The 17210-nt window shown below is 55.3% G+C and overlaps 8 protein-coding genes across 8 annotated transcripts; 3 read left to right on the top strand and 5 right to left on the bottom strand.

Annotated features, from left to right (window-relative positions):
- Positions 1-283: 283 nt before the first annotated feature.
- On the top strand, positions 284-1046 carry W97_04837 (uncharacterized protein; the record flags this gene model as incomplete). Its single annotated transcript, XM_007782726.1, has 2 exons — positions 284-374; positions 439-1046. 2 exons carry the CDS (start codon positions 284-286, stop codon positions 1044-1046), a joined length of 699 nt encoding a protein of 232 aa, XP_007780916.1.
- A 452-nt stretch (positions 1047-1498) lies between these two features.
- On the bottom strand, positions 1499-2092 carry W97_04836 (histone H4; the record flags this gene model as incomplete). The annotated part of the gene is made up of 3 exons (XM_007782725.1): positions 1499-1662; positions 1720-1857; positions 2083-2092. The coding sequence occupies 3 exons, from the start codon at positions 2090-2092 to the stop codon at positions 1499-1501; spliced, it is 312 nt and encodes a 103-aa protein (XP_007780915.1).
- A 2125-nt stretch (positions 2093-4217) lies between these two features.
- Positions 4218-5078, bottom strand: W97_04835 (uncharacterized protein; the record flags this gene model as incomplete). The annotated part of the gene is made up of 2 exons (XM_007782724.1): positions 4218-4881; positions 4945-5078. 2 exons carry the CDS (start codon positions 5076-5078, stop codon positions 4218-4220), a joined length of 798 nt encoding a protein of 265 aa, XP_007780914.1.
- Positions 5079-5483: 405 nt separating this feature from the next.
- On the bottom strand, positions 5484-6142 carry W97_04834 (uncharacterized protein; the record flags this gene model as incomplete). The annotated part of the gene is made up of 3 exons (XM_007782723.1): positions 5484-5651; positions 5730-6083; positions 6134-6142. The coding sequence occupies 3 exons, from the start codon at positions 6140-6142 to the stop codon at positions 5484-5486; spliced, it is 531 nt and encodes a 176-aa protein (XP_007780913.1).
- A 685-nt stretch (positions 6143-6827) lies between these two features.
- On the top strand, positions 6828-9490 carry W97_04833 (uncharacterized protein; the record flags this gene model as incomplete). The annotated part of the gene is made up of 5 exons (XM_007782722.1): positions 6828-7161; positions 7223-7396; positions 7445-9030; positions 9080-9355; positions 9410-9490. The coding sequence occupies 5 exons, from the start codon at positions 6828-6830 to the stop codon at positions 9488-9490; spliced, it is 2451 nt and encodes an 816-aa protein (XP_007780912.1).
- Positions 9491-10284: 794 nt separating this feature from the next.
- On the top strand, positions 10285-11261 carry W97_04832 (uncharacterized protein; the record flags this gene model as incomplete). The annotated part of the gene is made up of 2 exons (XM_007782721.1): positions 10285-11011; positions 11071-11261. The coding sequence occupies 2 exons, from the start codon at positions 10285-10287 to the stop codon at positions 11259-11261; spliced, it is 918 nt and encodes a 305-aa protein (XP_007780911.1).
- A 520-nt stretch (positions 11262-11781) lies between these two features.
- W97_04831 (uncharacterized protein) lies at positions 11782-13292 on the bottom strand (the record flags this gene model as incomplete). Its single annotated transcript, XM_007782720.1, has 4 exons — positions 11782-12163; positions 12228-12742; positions 12800-13134; positions 13217-13292. The coding sequence occupies 4 exons, from the start codon at positions 13290-13292 to the stop codon at positions 11782-11784; spliced, it is 1308 nt and encodes a 435-aa protein (XP_007780910.1).
- Positions 13293-13736: 444 nt separating this feature from the next.
- W97_04830 (uncharacterized protein) lies at positions 13737-16322 on the bottom strand (the record flags this gene model as incomplete). The annotated part of the gene is made up of 3 exons (XM_007782719.1): positions 13737-15577; positions 15665-16121; positions 16275-16322. 3 exons carry the CDS (start codon positions 16320-16322, stop codon positions 13737-13739), a joined length of 2346 nt encoding a protein of 781 aa, XP_007780909.1.
- Between the last annotated feature and the right edge of the window lie 888 nt (positions 16323-17210).

The raw sequence follows: 17210 nt of genomic DNA, 5'->3' as shown, positions 1-17210 counted from the left end.
AGAGGATTCCATGCAGCCAGCAATGTGAATATAGTAGGCGTTGAGTTCGCAGATGTCTGTCAAATGACAAGCGTCAAATCCCGCATTAGCGGGAGATGCGTAGGTAGAATGTAGTCCTTCGCACCGTCTCAACCACTATCAATAGTCAGCTTGGGCGTCTGTTATGTCCCGAGCTTCCAACCTCATCATCTCACTCGAGTCAAGCTGCTGACAGGTCAAGCTTCTGACAGGTCAAGCTCACTTATTATTGAGCAATCCTATCACGAGCAACAATCCAAACCAAATGGCAGCAGCAAGGCCCTACGCCTGGCCTCACGATGCCTCTTTCTCCCGAGAGACCACTGCGCTGGTCATTGTAGACATGCAGCGCGACTGTACATTCCCTGTCTCCTTCCCAATCCCCATCTCCGCCACTCTAACCCACCCCTCCAGGAACAGTCTGCTCCCCGGGCGGCTACCTCACCAGCCAAGGCTACTCCATCACCGCCACGCGCTCCATCATCCCCTGCCTTCAGCGCCTCCTCATCGCCTTTCGCGCCTCCGGCTACCAAATCTACCACACCCGCGAAGGCCACCGCCGGGACCTCTCGACCCTCTCCCCCCGCGAGGCCTTCCGCTCCCGCAACAACGCCTCCGGCCTCGGCATCGGCGACCCGGGGCCCCTCGGTCGCCTCCTTATCCGCGGCGAAGAGGGCCACGACACGATCCCCGAGCTGTATCCGCTGCCAGGGGAGCCCGTTATTGATAAGCCCGGGCGGGGCGCGTTTGCGCATACGGACTTTGAGCTGTTGTTGAGGGTTAGGGGGATTAGGAATCTGGTTGTTTGTGGGGTTACCACGGATGTGTGTGTGAGTAGCACGATGAGGGAGGCGAATGATAGGGGGTTTGACTGTTTGCTACTCGAGGATGGGTGTGCGGCGGCTGAGGAGGAGTTGCATGAAGCGACGGTTAGGGGGGTGCAGATGGAGGGGGGTATTTTTGGGGCGGTGGGGAGGGTAGACGATGTGATTGAGATGCTGAAGCGTGCTGGGGCGGATGAGGTTTGAGGTGGTGGCGTGTAGGGAAATTGAAATGATGTTCTATACCCAGCAGGACGACAGGGACGTGGTATTGTCGGCGATCATGGATTGGCCTTGATCGGTAACCAGGAGAAACAGACATACATGTGTGAGCTGAAAAGCATTGAGCAAACTTAAATCACAGTGAGGACGAGAAATGGGAATAGACTGCTGTGGTTGAGTCTATCGTGAGTGATGGTAGCTACGTTCCGCAATTCTCCCTTCGTAAGATATTCATAAAGCAATCATAAGCAATCCCAAACGCCAATCTTTACCATCCTCCCGTCCGAAACCCTTGAGCCACTGAGATACGCCATCCCTGATCCCTAGATACGCCACGCTTGTGTCCGACCTCTAGCAATCAGGCCGTGACAGCTAGCAAGGCGCAAAAGAATGCCCACGGATTCATGGAGCGCCGGGGAGAAGATAGGCGAAGATGCTTAGCCGCCGAAACCGTACAAGGTACGGCCCTGGCGCTTGAGGGCGTAGACGACATCGAGGGAGGTGACAGTCTTCCGCTTGGCGTGCTCGGTGTAGGTGACGGCATCACGGATGACACCCTCGAGGAAGGACTTGAGGACACCGCGGGTCTCTTCGTAGATCACTGTAGGAAGACGTTTTAGTATACGTAAAGTGAAGTGATGTCTGGTGGATGACTTACTGGCAGAGATACGCTTCACACCGCCACGACGAGCGAGACGACGGATAGCAGGCTTGGTAATGCCCTGAATGTTGTCGCGAAGAATCTTGCGGTGACGCTTGGCGCCGCCCTTTCCGAGACCCTTCCCACCTTTGCCGCCTGTGGTGACAGTATGTTAGCACAGTGCATCATGGTTTTGAGCGACAGCATCGATGATGTTGTGTGCAGGCAGTGGTGGTGAGACGTTGTGGCAGCCATGGTGTTGAGGCTGAACGCGTCGGGTCACGCATCACGAGATGCAGCGACCGTGACCGCGTCGAGGCGACGACAACATCACCAAAGTACCGTATACGATGGCGAGGACGATGGAACAAATGTACTTACGTCCAGTCATGTTGTAGATGTGTTGAAGTTCGATGGATTTGGTGTTGAGAGGCTGATGTGATGGTTATTGATGGTTGGAGTTGATGGCGTTGATGCTTCGTGAGATATGTGTGAGAGAAGAGGAGAAAGAAGAGCAGGAAAACGAGCGGGGCTTTCAATGAAATAAGGGAATCAGTGATCAGACTGCAACTGCCTGGAAAAAGTACGCTAAGCCGTTCTGGCACGGCGAAATGGGTGCACGGGGCGGGAAGAACATCAGAAATCACCCTGCCAGAGCCGAGCACAAGATGCTCTTTACGAGTGCTGGAAAGCGGCACTCGTAAGCTTCTGTGACGTTCCTGCCTGGTTGGCCTGAAATTCGTCGAACTTCGCAGGTTTCGCCGCAGTTTCTCCGCTCCCGCGATTAGATTAGATGCGCTCCGAGATGATCTAAATTGGAGGCTGCCGTATGTTTTGGTTCAAAAAGCATCTGGCATACGGCAACCTTTATTTTGAGTCGCTCTTGGCTTGGGAACGACAGCACGCGAATGAACAGTCGCGGCAACCGAAAGAGCATCTTACCTAGGGGAACAGGCATCATGAGAGTATATGAAGTCTCGCTCAGCTGCAAAGCTGGATGGTCTAAGACCTCCACTTGAAGGATCGCCCGTTCGAGTCACTAAGATTGTCTTTATCTTGCATCAAACAACTGTCCGAACGAAGAACAGCCGAATGGTGCCTATCTTAGTACTGCCAGTAATCTCATTGCACCTATCTTATTCATACGCGTTCGGTGTGGTACAGGGACCGCCGTTCACAGTATCATTCTGGAGTCCCTACAACTCACTCACAACGGTTTGTTACGTCAGATAGCGTGTATCGGCAACGCTACACGTATTAGACTCATCTATATACATTAGGTAGAACTGTGGTAGAACGTGTCTGAATAGCTCTCTTGCGTACTGTCCAGTATCAGAACTTGTGCGCAACGCAAGGGACGGCCTCAGGGCTTCTCCATACCCACTTGGAGTACTGCTTCCTTCCAGAAGTGAGATGATACAAGCAGTACGCTTGACGCTCGGGAAGAGATTTCATATCGTCGAAGTGGCTGCGCAGGCGTGATGTCCGCTGCACAACACATACAGCTGCTTCTTCGCCTACATCCGCCTTGTCACCGATGATTGATGTTTTCTGTCGGTGTCGATATGCGCCAATTCGCCGCCTGCTGTAACCGCGTCCGATCAGCGCCGCTGGAGATGCATACCCACATCGGCCACTGGCTGCTCGAGAGCTCGCTCATCAACTTCGAAAGTGGCCGCATCCTCAGGCACTGTCGGCAGTACCGGTTCATCGGCTACTCGAAGTTTTGCCTCGTCACGCACGCGTGCTACTGTGACGACTACAGCCTTTATTTAGGCAGCACGGAGGAGCCGGAGGAGTGGCGGGCGATGCTGCAGGAGTAGGAACGTACGGGTAAGAAGATCGAGAGGCCAAGGCAAGTGAAGTCCGCAGTTGGATGATGGAGAGCATGAGGTGAAGGGTATGGAAGCGAGGGCGCAGGTTTTGGAACGGGAGCTGAAAGAGGGATCAAGGCAGGTTATGAGAAAGGCAAGGACCCGAAGAGCAAGCTTTGAAGGCTGAGAAGAGTTTTGATAGGAGTGAGGATGGCGCATGTTTATTAAACAAGTGCGCAGCTCTTAAAATGATGTATAAGCGGCCGATTTCCTCCCCTTTACTCTATAATGAGCGATTCTGCAATAATTCCACTTCTGCCACAGCCGGTCTGAGTTTCCGTCCGCTTTCATGACCATTGGCCCGATGATTCAGCTGAACAGCGTATGCTTAGATCCCAGACTCGATGCTGAAGAGTTGATCAAATAGTCGCTAGCTTCGTTCCTGGCCATACCGTGGCGCAGTAGCTATGAACAAGTTAGATACTGCTTCAGAAATCTCCAGGCGAAGGTAGGAAAGCCTACAATGGTCATACGAGAGTCGACAGCGAAGTAAGCCATTGAACTGGCTACAGAACTCAAGTCTTTCAGAGCCAACCAGATCATTTCACCCTGCTGAAGCGCTGACTTTCATCCTCTCCCTTCTTTCTTTCCTCTTGACTTGCAACTGGTAGAAGTCCTTCTCCATGGACAATCACTTCCTTGCTAAGCGGTAGATCTCCGCAAGGCCGAGATGACAGCCTCGTCGTCAAGAATCTCTTCGAACGCGCGCTTCCTGCTGGCTACCTCTGCAATTTTCTCGACGTACGTCTTCACCATGCCGCCCATCAAAACCTTGTCAAAGACCGCGACTTTGCCGATGCGGTCCAACAAATCCCCATCCGCCAACAAATCCTCGTTGGCCTCGAGCACGGCCTTGATCCGCGTCTGGACGAAATCTGAAAACCAGGGGTCCGTTCTTGAGAGCTTCTGAAAAGCTTGGGAAGCGATGTCCAAGAACTCGAAGATGGAAATCTCCTCATTGAGGCTCTTGATCTTGCGTTTTGCTAATGATGCCAGGCCAGGCAATCCGTGTCTCCTGCCGGCGCAATACGCAAATACACCTCTCTTGTACTCGTTGACCTTTGGGGCATCGAGCGAGACGTCTGTCGGCTTGAGTGTCTGGTAGGTGCCGGTGTAAAGGTAATGCACTAATGTGTGGCCGGTATCCTGATCTACCTCGGATAGTTTGATCGGCCTGGAGCTGTGTGCCGATCCCTTCCAACCCGAAGCTGTGAATCCTGGATGCTGCTGAAGGAACGTCTCCAGAACAGTGTACGGTTCGTTGGCAGAGCCGAACCGTAAAAGACAAACTTCTGAGATGTAAGGGCTATATATATCGTTGAGTCAGCAGTGTAGAAGCAGTAGAACTTCGGTGAGGAGTAGTCCCTACGAAGTCTCGAGCCGCTTGATTTCTTCCGTTGAGGTACCGCTGGAGCGAGTCTCCACGGCGGGAATCTTTCTCGGCGTGCTTTGCACGATGTTCACGTCGCTAGCTTCGGTCTGAGCCGTCGTGTGCGCGTCCATGTCACTACTAACGATTCCGACACTATTTTCCGCCGTCTGCGTGTCAGAGACAGCCGACATTAAGAATCGCCTGAAATGACGCGGTTCTGGACCCGAGAAGCTGAAGCACGGTAGTAATTAGAAGTCCCGCCTAGTCACCTTACGGCTACGTCTGGGCAGTGAGAGGCGAGCGTTTCTGTCGAGGTGTTTGCAACGATGACGCGTAGGTATCAGCCGCAAACTGCAACTCGCGATGTCTGGCAAAACAGCCGCGACCTCAGCCCAATGTGCTCGCTCGATGCATAGCACAACTACCTTATGTATGTGAGAAGGAAATGTCGCGCGCAATCACGTGTTGGAGGATTCGTGTCATCGCAGTCAATAAAATCTACAGAAGGCTAACAGACTTACTTCTCCTCCCTCGCGTCAGCGGTACTGCATCTTCTGACCGCCCCTCTTCTCCATCTTCTGCTGTCTCTTGCTCTGCGCCGAATCTCCACCCTCGCCACCCGCGCCTGCCATACCGGCCATTCCCTGACGAGCACCAACGAACGTCGTGTAGGCGAGCCAAGCTGAATAAGCCGGCACAGCAGCCTGCAATGCACACGTATCAGCAAGTATCCCCAGTGTCGCTTCAAACAGACTTCGGTAACTGAACAGAATGAAACGTACCCATGACCACCATGCCCAATCGCCTAGAATCGCTGCGAACCCCAGACAGATATAGGTCCAGTACAGCACGTCCCACATCCACTCTGTCAGCCCCTTCGCCTCAAGATCCTCGCCGCTTCGGCGAAGGTCGCCGGGTGCGGCGCCATAGGTCGGCCGGCCAATGCGCTCAAACCAGAATTGGATGATGAGGGATGGTGCGGAGAGCACCAGGTAGAGCGTGAGTGAGCGGGTGGTGAATGAGTGCCGGAAGAGAAGACCGCGGAGTAAGATGAAGACGGCATGGACGGCGGCTGTGATAATGAGGGTGCGGTTGAGGGTCTGAGTGTTGCGCGCGGCAAGTGTCTTGGCCGCTTTCTGGGAGGGATCAGCTCATGCACAAGTGATCTTGGGGGAAACTTACATACCTGTGCCATTTTGGTATCTTCAATGGCTACGGACAGACAGAGGTGCTGCCTCTAGTTTTGTACTGCTGTCGCAACCAAGTCTAAACTGTCTTCCTACAAAACATCACTTTTCCGCCCCGTAAATTCACAGAGCGCCCTATCCTCGCTGCACACGACAGGTGGTTTGCGGCAATCTTGAATAGGACCACTGATTTGTCGGTGGTGCTCGTTCCTGTGCTCGCCCGTCAGCCGCGCCGAGCCGCCGACTGGCCCTTTTCGTCACCAGGGCAGCGCTTGCTGCTTCCCTGCTTCCGGACTTTCGCCGGCCAGTCAACACCAACACCAACACCAACACCAACACCAAACCGCGACAGCAGCACTAAGAGGGACAATGCAAAGCCCGTGTACACTGGGACGTACCTACCTCACCTCCGACGGCTTCAATCTCCTCCGTGCGATCAAACCTGCGCGTCATTCATAGCCGCACACCTGTTCCATGGCAAGATCCAGCCCAGTTCGCAATTAGCTTTGTAGGACTGCCGAAACCGTCAAAGACATCTCGCCGCGAGTGCAGCACACGCCAGAGCTGCCTACATGAAACCAGCCCACGCGTCCCGCCCTCTGTCCGAACCTCCCTTCACCTCTGTAGCTCTATCGCAGTCTGTGGAGGCCCACCCGCCACTCCACGAAGCCCCGCCGCCCACGGCCCTCTACCATGTCACCCAACCCTGCAATAGCGACACAGCTCCGGCAGCTCATCTACTACCACCTCGATAACGACCTTGCCCAGAACGCGTTCTTCCTCGCTGGGCGACTGCATGCTTTGGAGCCTCGAAGTCCGGAGGCGTCGCACCTCGTGGCCCTCTGCTGCATACGGCTAGGAAGATTAAAAGCCGCCTGCGACTACAGCCGGGACAAGGGTGGGAGAGGGCAGCATTTAGGATGCGCATACGTGTTTGCGCAGGCATGTTTGGGTCTCGAGCGGTACACCGACGGAATCGGAGCACTAGACCGAGCGCGCGGACTATGGGGCGGCAGAAACCACTGGAGTGAGTTGGAAGACTGTGAAAAAGAGCTTAGGGCACACGTCAGGTGCTGACACAATGGTAGATAAGCACTCGGAGAGCTCAAGGCGACACCTACCGGATGCAGCAGCGGTCAACTGTCTGCTGGGGAAGCTATGGAGAGCTTACGGTGACACCAAAAAGGCTGTGGACTGCTATGTTGAGGCTCTCAAGCTCAACCCGTTCATGTGGGACGCATTCCTTGACCTCTGCGACATGGGTATATACGATCACACTGCATTGGGTGCGTGGACTGACAGCAGTACAGGCATCGTTATCCGGCCATCCAACATCTTCAAAATGACACCGGAGATGATTGCATTTCTTACAACATCCACAGCCTCGAATGGCAGCCTGGAAGGCTCTCCACCAAATATCCCTCTACAACCACAAGTGAACGTCAGCAACCAAAGTCTCGCAACACCTGGAAACGACCCCTTCAACCCAACTGTGCGAAACGTTGGCGAAGTGGGACTCAACCTCGGAGGACCGAATCTGCTCTCTCGCCTCAATGGTAGCGTGCCAGCGCCTAACGGAGGCTACGCGCAACTGCAGGATTGGGATAGTCCGGCTGTGAACGGAGGCGCACATGATGACGACATTATGATGGGAGAGGCCGGCGGCCCCGTCAGTCATGCGCAGGCGATGGAGCCGCCACACGCTCCGATGAGAACGAAGACGAGGCCATTGCAGCATCTTGTACCTGGGGGGCCGAGAGAAGCACCAAAGATGCGGTCAGTTTCGACAAGGAGCAGAATCAAAACAGGTTCGGAGACTACCGAGACATCGGAAGGTTCACGACTGGCAATGCCGAGTAATCACAAAAGAACGATATCCGGCCACGCATCACAAGCGAGTTCTGCTCTAGAGCTAGATCCGACCGCAGCACCCCAGCGTCGGAGTGCTCGAATATGGGGTCAACTAGCTCGCCCGTCAAGCAGCAAGCTGGCTTCGGCAGTCGCCAAAGATCCGGAAGCTCAGCAAGCCGGGGAGTTGAAGAAAGCTAGGGCGACGGGGACGAAGGGTCGGTCCGCGACAGGCTCAACTGTGGGACGAGTGGTGAGTGGGAACAGAAAACTAGAGCCTTCGGATCGAGACGCGAAGGAATTGCGCCCGCCTAGCGTCGCTTCTGGCATATCGACAGCGTCGCAGAGAACTTCAGCACCGCAGGCCGAGCCGCAGCGGGATCAAGAGGCTTTGCAGTGGCTTCTGGATCTCTTCGCTAAGCTTGGAAGCGGCTACTACTCTCTGAGCCGATACCAATGCCAAGCCGCTCTGCAGACATTTGCTTCTATGGCGCCGCAACAGCGAGAAACGCCATGGGTTTTGGCTCAGATTGGGAAAGCATACCACGAACGAAATGCATACGCGGAGGCAGAAGAAGTGTTCCAGAGGATCAAGAAGATGGCGCCTTCGCGGATGGAGGACATGGAAGTCTACTCAACCGTTTTGTGGCACTTGAAGAAAGAGACAGACTTGGCCTACCTCTCACATGAGTTGATCGAGGCCGATCGACTATGTCCGCAAGCTTGGTGTGCCATCGGGAACTCATTCTCGCTTCAACGAGAGCACGAGCGGGCCATCAAGTGCTTCAAGCGAGCGACGCAGCTAGACCCCAAGTTTGCATACGCATTCACACTGCAAGGCCATGAGCATATCGCGAATGAGGAGTTCGACAAGGCTCTTTACGCTTACAGATGCGCCATCTCTGCAGATCATCGACACTACAATGGCTGGTATGGTCTTGGTCTTGTCTACGAGAGGATGGGCAAGTACGAAATTGCAGAGAAGCACTACAAGTCCGCGGCGCAGATCAACTCATCCAACTCGGTACTCGTTGTACGCATAGGAATGGTCAGTTGCTCAACTCCGCTCATGTGACTAGCGAACTAATGATGAGTAGGTCCTCGAAAAGATGAAGAAGCCCCAAGCGGCACTGATCCAGTACAGCCATGCGTGCGAGATTGATCCTCGGTCGGCGATGTCGCGTTTCAAGAAGGCACGAGCGTTGATGAACCTACATCATCCCAAAGAAGCCCTCAGGGAACTCCAAATCCTGAAGGACATTGCGCCGGACGAAGCGAACGTGCACTTCACGCTCGGCAGAGTGTACAAGAAGGTGGGCGACAGGGCGTCCGCGCTCCGCCACTTCACGATTGCGTTGAACCTGGATCCAAAGGTGACTCCCCATCCTTCTGTGTTTGCAAAGCCTCAAGGCTAATCATCATGGCAGGCTGCCTCATACATCAAGGAAGCCATGGAATCGCTCGAAGAGGACGACGACGACTTTGATCCCGAGGAAGGGGACGTGTAATGATATCCCCTCGACCTGTATCCCGCCTATTAATACCGTCCGCATCCTCACAGACCTTGATACCGCTTCACTTCTCCATAGTGGTACTATTGACTCGTCATCTGGCGTTTTATACCCCACGATACCACGTATGCACTCGTTGAACGAAGCACTTTAGGGAGTTTTAGGATTAGCGAGCATTGTGCATTTCAGGAGGTGCATCTTGGCGGCGTTTCCGGGTTTCGGCCAAGGACGAATAGGTAGCTTTGGAGCTCACTGGCTGGATGGTATCCGTGTCCATCAGCGGACTTCTTTGGGCATGGTGGATGAATGAGGCCAGCGATAACGAAGGCATAGTCAAATTGGAGTGCGCTTGAGGGTTTGTGTGCAATGTATGACCGTGATAGGGTTCCTGGCTTGCCAAGAAAGTCTGTGATATCGGAGAATACCCATGACGTCCATTTCAGCGGGCCTTATCCATGGATTTACCTTCCGCCCTGACAGCTGAGTATGCATCTGCCGCGGCTTGGATGTCGTGCAGCTGCGCAGTGGTTGAATTTCAGGGATTCTGATGCGGCCATGTGAGCATTCGTCCCCCCACCTTCACCGCCCGCCCTCAACAACAGCCCGCAAAACATCCGCACACCTGATGCTTGAATTCCCATCCTGAGGGCAATCCTCCTCCACCGCCGCTCTCTTCTGGATACAGGAGGGATCACAAGCCTCCATCACAGAAACAGCTCCCTCAATTGCCATTGCACTCCCCATCCACCTGTCACCAGACCAGACCAGACCACCCCACCACCAAACCCACGATGCACGCCCTCATAGCCTACCCCCTTCTCGGCATCTTCTCCTATATCAGCCTAACCGCCGCCCTCTACGCCCTCTCCCTCATCTCGCCCCCCTTCCTCGCCACAAGCATGACATTCTACGCGCGCCTCCTTGCCTCCTGGTTCAGCCTCCTCCTCTGCGCAACCTACGGCGTCATCGCCTCTCTATTGCTGCGCCTCGCCGGCCACGGTGGGCTCTCACAATGGACCGTCGCGCGAGCCTTTAAGTGGAGCATGTACCTGACGACCGGCGTCTGGTTCGCCATCGAGGGTGAAGAGCACCTCCAAACGCGGCCCGCGGTGTTCGTAGGGAACCACCAGACAGAACTCGACGTCGCGGCTCTCGGGCACATCTTCGCGCCTTACACGAGCGTGACGGCGAAGTCGAGCCTCAAGTATATCCCCTTTCTGGGCTGGTTCATGGTGCTGAGCAAGAGCGTGTTCATCGACCGGACGAATCGGGCGACGGCGAGGAACGCGTTCGATGGCGCGGCGGAGGTGATGCGGAGGGAGCGGCAGAGCGTCTTCATCTTCCCCGAGGGCACGAGGAGTTACGCGGAGCAGCCGATGTTGCTCCCGTTTAAGAAGGGGGCGTTTCATCTGGCGGTTAAGGCGCAGGTGCCCGTTGTGCCGGTTGTGGTGGAGAATTATGCGCACATCCTAAATGTTAAGAGGAGGGTGTTTAGGGCGGGGACGATCAGAATTTCAGGTACGTTGCTGTCGGCGAGGACTTTACGGGCTTGTAGAAAGGGAGCTGATTGAGGATAGTATTGCCGCCGATCGAGACCACGGGACTCACGCCGGCGGATGTGGATGACCTGACACAGAGGACGAGAGATGCGATGTTGAAGGAACATCTGCGGATGGCGCAGCGGCACAGCGAGGGCTCGACGATGTCTGCGGATACCGCCGTCTCGTCAGGAGTGGACTCGGGAAAGAAGGTTGTTGCTCAGTTATAGCAGGCAAGAGTGCAAAAAGTGCAAGTCAACGATAGACAAGAGGCCAAGTGGGGTCGAGATGAGACATATACGGCGTGATCAAGTGTTACAGCATGGCGTGGAGTAGGTGGTGCATGTGAGTCTTTACCAATTTTCTGTACACGGTATTTTCCTTCCTCGTAGGCATACATTTTTCATGTCTGTCAATCAAGAACACGAGATTGGGTCGATAACCAATACCACATACGCATCAGGAGGAGGTCGTGCTTCCCTTGTACATCACTGAGTAATCTCGGTGTGAAGAACGGATTTAGATATCACAAGCGTCCAAGCCGTAGACGAATACCATGTACGAGCGATATGATGGATCAAAGTTTAGATAGTCTAGACATCGCGGCAAGCCTCATGGCCGCTGGCGCAGAAGATTTTTGATGCGCTAGATATTCCTCTGCCAATCCGCACATCTTTTCCATACAGCCTGTACATCCAATCCTGAAACCCTCCCCCTACCTTATGCACGATCCCCCATCCCGCCACCCCCCTACCCCTTCATCGTCCTCGCCTTCTCACTCTTCCTCTGCGTCTTCGCCCGTTCCTTCGCAAGATATTTCTCCTGCTCCTTGGCACTCATCCCCTTCAGCAGCTGATCCCTCTTCTCCTTGCGTTCCTTATCGCTCTTAAGCTTCCTCTCCTCGGCCTTCTCGTCCTCATCTACCCGCCGTATCTTCCTGATCTCCTCTTCCCGCGTCGCCCGCACCTTGCGCATCGCTTCAGGCCGGAAGTGCGCGTGCGCGGCGAGCTGGTCCGGCATGCGCAGGAAGTAGTGGAAGAGCGGGAGGGTGGAGTCGTAGGCAGAGGCGGTAGAGGAGGAGGGGAGGTGGAGGGAGAGGGTTATGCGCTTCTTGGGGACGGTTTCGTCGAGTCTGAAGATGAATTAGGGTTAGCGGGTACGGGGTAGGAGATGGGGATGTAATGGGGGAGACGTACTTCTTGGGCTGCTCCAGCGGCTGATCGGTCACGATGAGCGCCTCGAGCGCCTCGCCAGCCTTTTCGACCGCGCTGATTAGCTCGGGCGTGAGCAGCGCGTCGGTGATCTCGGCTGCCTCGCTCATGACGGTCGCCCAGGCGGGAAGCTTGGGGTTGTCTTTGGTGCTCGTGAGGGAGATGTCGTAGCGATCGTCTCTGAGGCGCCTCATGCTGTTCTTGTGGACGATGGCCCACACGAATCCGTCGAATGTCGAGTTGGGAGCTGACTTTGTCTCTGCGCCGCCCATGCTGGGCACGAGCTGGCTCTCCTTCCCATCAAAGCAATAGCTTGTCGCTTCCATGCGCTCGACAGGGGCGTTCAAGCTATCGAAGAAGAACCCGAGCACCATCTCGCTATACTGGCTAAGCGGGTTATACCGCTTCAGCAGGCTCAGCTTAACATCCACAAACGCGACGTTCTGGCGCCCAGTCGCATACGTAACGAACTCATTCCCCGCCTTTTCCTTCATCAGGGTCTCCGGAATGATCAGCTCATCGCTCGTCAGCGCATTCGCGAGACCAGACGCCTGCACGTCGTCCGCCCCGGGTGCCCTGCGGCCGCCGAAGCCGACGACTGCGAACTCTTGCTGCAGCACCGGCGCGTGCGCGCGCATCCAGGCCTTGGCTTTGCGCCGGTTCGTGCGCGTGCCCCAGAGGTGGACTAGCACGATCAGGATGATGAAGGGCAGGATGAAAGCTTCTTGCATGAAGTCGGCGGCGGAGGTGCGCTCCCAGACTCGGTACCATTTCGTGTAGGGCACGCCGGGTCTGCCTCCGAAGGGGGCCGGTGTGGGGCTGATGTGCGCAGCTGTTACCGGGGATATGGAGGCGGGAGAGGGATCGGGAGCTCCGGCGAAGTCGGCGAAGTCTGGTAGGGTAAGCAGTGTGTTAGGCAAAAAGTCGACGGCTGAGGGAGAGGATAGGTAGGTGGAAGCATTTCGCAGACTTACCAGCATCATGTGCCGCCGGTATTGGCGATTGGGCGGCTTTGGGGCCACCGAAGAGGCCCTTGATGTAGTCTGCCATTGTTGCTGCGATTTTACAGCGCCACTGTAACAGACAGTAGCAGGCAATTGTTCGCGGCTACGGAAATTGGAGGATTTCGAGCTGCGGACTTGAAAGCTCGAGGGCTCGGCAGTGAAATGGGGTCAAGCTTCGCGTGGGGACGAGGCTAACCGCGTTTGTCATGCGGTACTGTATTGGATGGCCGCGACGTGTAAACTAAGATGACATAAGCATTCGCCTCCTTTACAGGACTGCTCCTTACTCGAATGCCTCAATCATGATGCTACAGCATTCTCGTAAGCTTATGGGCGGTGATCCTGCAAATCAACTTGTTTGATTCAGGATCTAGAAGTGTGGCAATGTCTCACGACTTTCTTCTCCTGTGCCTCCTGTACGTTGACCGGTGGCTCATCTAAACGCCAAGTGCAATGCAGCCCGCTACCTATAGCCCTCTCCCCTCGGTACTCAAGCCAACTCATCCCTCATCTCCCTGATCACGTTCTTGATCCTCGGCTCCTTCCCCACGTTCTCCGCCCTCTGCAGCGCCCTATCAAAATCAAACACCTCCTTCGCCGCAGTCCTGAAGTCCTCCCCCAAACACAGCAGCGTGCCCGCCCCAACCAACGCCCGATACAGGGCCTCAGAGTCCGTGGCGCTGTTGACGACTTTCGTCAAATCATCCAGCAGCGTAAGCGCCCGGTCCGCATTATGCGCCGGCGCAGCAAGCATGACGCCGAAGTTGATATACAGCGTCGCGATCGCCACGACCAGGTTGCGATTGCTCGAGCCGACGAAGGGCTGGACGAGCTCGTGGATCTTGTCGAACTCGCCGTCGGCGATGAAGCGGCCTTCTTCGGTGTTGAAGAGGTTCACAAAGGTCCGGATCGCCATCATTGTGTTATTTGGGGGTGCGTCTGGCGAGAAGACGCCGGATACTGCTAGCTGATCCACGATGGTTTGGTCGGAGGAGCTGGTGTGAGCCGCCAGATTAGGAGATGCGGCTGCGAGGAGGCGGAGGAGGTCGAGGCCGGGGAGGCGCTTGTCTTGCGGCCAGGCGGTCGCGAGCTTGAGCGCGAGATCTATGCCCTCGTTCAGTGCGGGGGCGGTAGCTTCGGGCTTTGCGGAGGCTTGTTCCAGCTGCTTGGTCATTGCTGACAAAATCTGGAGATCCGAAGGGTTGAGTGATAGGTCTTTTGATCCTTGATCGATAAGATGCTGATTTAGCTCCTGAACTTTCTTCTGGATCGTTTTTAGGTTGGCGGTTGTTATCGAGAGGTATTGAGTTTGGGGGAGTAGTTTTGGTCTGGACTCAGCCGGCATATTTTGAGGCGCTGCCGAGTCCACCTCACCCGGTCTGTAACGCGACTCTGAGCCCCACGGGTCTGAGCCAGGAGCTTGCGTCTGGCTTCCAGCTCCTGGGCCGAGAGAGGCCCCTTGGGTGTTGGTGACAATGAAATTTGCCACCTGGTCCAGGTAAGAGATTGGGAGCTCATTGTCAGCGATGAACTTGTTCGCGGTCTCGTATGGGTTCTGTGAAAGATTGTACGGGAGCTTGAGCGGCGGCTTGCCGTCCTCTATGTCAACATCAAACACATAATCGTAGTCCTGACCCTTGTACGATATCTTTCGCCCGCTACTGCCAGCAGCATCAACGACGGTGCCAACATTGATCCACTGATTGGCAGCCGTCGACCACTGATACGCAGAAACGTTGCCGTTGTCTTCTCGGATCATCTGCACTTGGCCTTCCTTTGTCCCTGATTTCTGTTGGATGAACTCCGGGCCGGGTAGTTGCTCCTTGTTGATGTTACCAACCTGCTGCTGGGGTATTGAAGAGGACTTGACCGAGTCTTCAAAAGCCTTGATTGTGTCGATATTCGCTTGTCGATCCTCTGATCTGCTGAATACTCGTACAACCCGGTCGCTGGCTCCCGTGACAATGTCTCCATTCTCTGGACAGACTGCTACGGACCACACTGATATCGCTGGGTGAGTAATCGTTTGTATGCATTGATTGTTTTTCCAGATTCGAGCTGTCCGATCTTCTGAAGAGCTCACTAGCTCGCCGCTTGGCGACACTGCTAGCGAGTAGATGTAGTTCTCGTGGCCATGCAGCTCTGCGGTCTGTCTTCCTTCCAACGTCCAACATCGGATTACCGCGTCATTCCCTGCTGATGCGAATTGCCCCCCGGACGAATGCTTGGGAGGAAGCCTGCACAAGGCTCGAACAACATCCGAACTCCCTCTAATAGAACGCAGCAGCTTGCCCGATGGGTCAAACACGCGTATGAGCTTGTCGGCGCAGCCTGATATGAGATGCCATGTCAGTAATACAGTGGGGCAAGAGTTACAGAACCATCCCTAGCGGTTCTTGCCCAATCTGCGTAGCTCACCTGTGATGATGGTCTCCCTATCGTAGGCCAGCACCGCCCATACACTCGCCTCGTGTCCTTGGAGTACTGTTACCGCTGCTTCCCAGTTCCCCACTTGCCAAACCCGAGCTTCCTGGTCCCAGCTTCCACTGACGATAATCCGCCCATCCTCACTGACGTCCAGTGAACAGACATTCGAGGAGTGTCCCAGTAGTAGCGCGTCCGCATTGTCCTGCGGTGCTTTTCCGGGCTGCCGCACTTCGATGATGGTGTCTTTGCCGCCGGATACGACCAGGCCTTGGGGGTATGCGGGTGAAGGCGGAACGTAGGTGAGCGAATTGACGAAGGCAGAGCCGTGTGAGATCAAGGTGCAGTCATAGCTTGGCGGTTTGGGGGCCAACAAGTTCCATGACCGGACGGTTGCGTCTCTGGAAGCTGAGAGGATGAACTTGGGATGGGGGAAAGCAACGTCGCGAACCTGGGAGAAGCCGTGTTAGCTGTGTCGTAGGAGCAAGGCCAGCCAAAGTTAGTCACGGCTCGGGGATGTGTCTCGCGCACAGTCATTTCGAGCTGCTCCGCGACAGTGTGCTGGCCCTGATGAGGGAGAGGCTACGCGCAGACAAGTGCTTACGTCGTCCTCATGACCCTCTAGCGAGGCAGATAATTTGAATTCGCCCATGGGTCAATCAAAACGGAGCCAGTGCTAATTTAATTAGTCAAAGCGAAGCAAAGGACCGCGCAGTTGACGAGACTGTGACTAGCCGAGCAGGTCGGTGTAGGTATCTACAATGGCGGCAGCGACGGCTGGATGAAGGCGTGGCTCGCGGTTAAGTTACGTTAGAAAACGCGACACCATGCAACGTCACTCAGGGCTAGTTCACGTGCCTCAGGCATTCGCATTAACCATCACCTGCTTTCGGATCCCTAAAGGTAACTTGCTCTGAGGACATTCACTTCCAATGCCGTTGTTCTTGGAAGCGACACAACGGAATCCCGAGAATCCAATCCCAGGTTCCTGTTTATAGATACCAACCTAGACTCCTCGCTCTTGAATATACAAGCTCTCGGAACTCTCAAAGGCTCTGAGTCGTTGCGGCTTTGCTAGCGTGCAGGAAGGTTAAGATTGACTTGTGCGGTCCTGCCGGCGGTCTACTCTACCTTGGGACACGTCAGCTTCTTTCTTTCGCACTGAGACAGCCATCCAGAGTGGTCTGTCAGGGTCTGTCAGTGTCTGTCCAACGCCAATGTTGAGGGCTCGACCTCTCTCAGCGCTCCTCGGCAGCGCCGATCTGCTGGCGCTCGCGAGCCCGGGCACTGCAATTGTTCCACGCATGGGCCCGTGGACGCTTCGTGGAAGCCAATGAGTCGGTTCTCGGTGCCGCCACAGGGATGCGCCCCAGATGAAGCTAGCCTTCAGCTCTCCACCGGCGATGTGGCGATAGTGGCCATGTTCGAGAGCTTCAAGCGTTGCTCGCTAAGGTGCCATGCGCGCCGGCCGCCCACGTTTTTTGCGGTTTCATCCTGTTCTGGAAGCGGCTGAGGTCGGGTGTCGTGCACTTCCCTGCGC

The sequence above is a fragment of the Coniosporium apollinis genome, assembly GCF_000281105.1.
Source record: "Coniosporium apollinis CBS 100218 chromosome Unknown supercont1.22, whole genome shotgun sequence".
Classification (NCBI taxonomy): domain Eukaryota; kingdom Fungi; phylum Ascomycota; class Dothideomycetes; genus Coniosporium; species Coniosporium apollinis.
The sequence above is the reverse complement of the archived record's forward strand: the minus strand, read 5'-3'. Positions and strand labels throughout refer to the sequence as shown.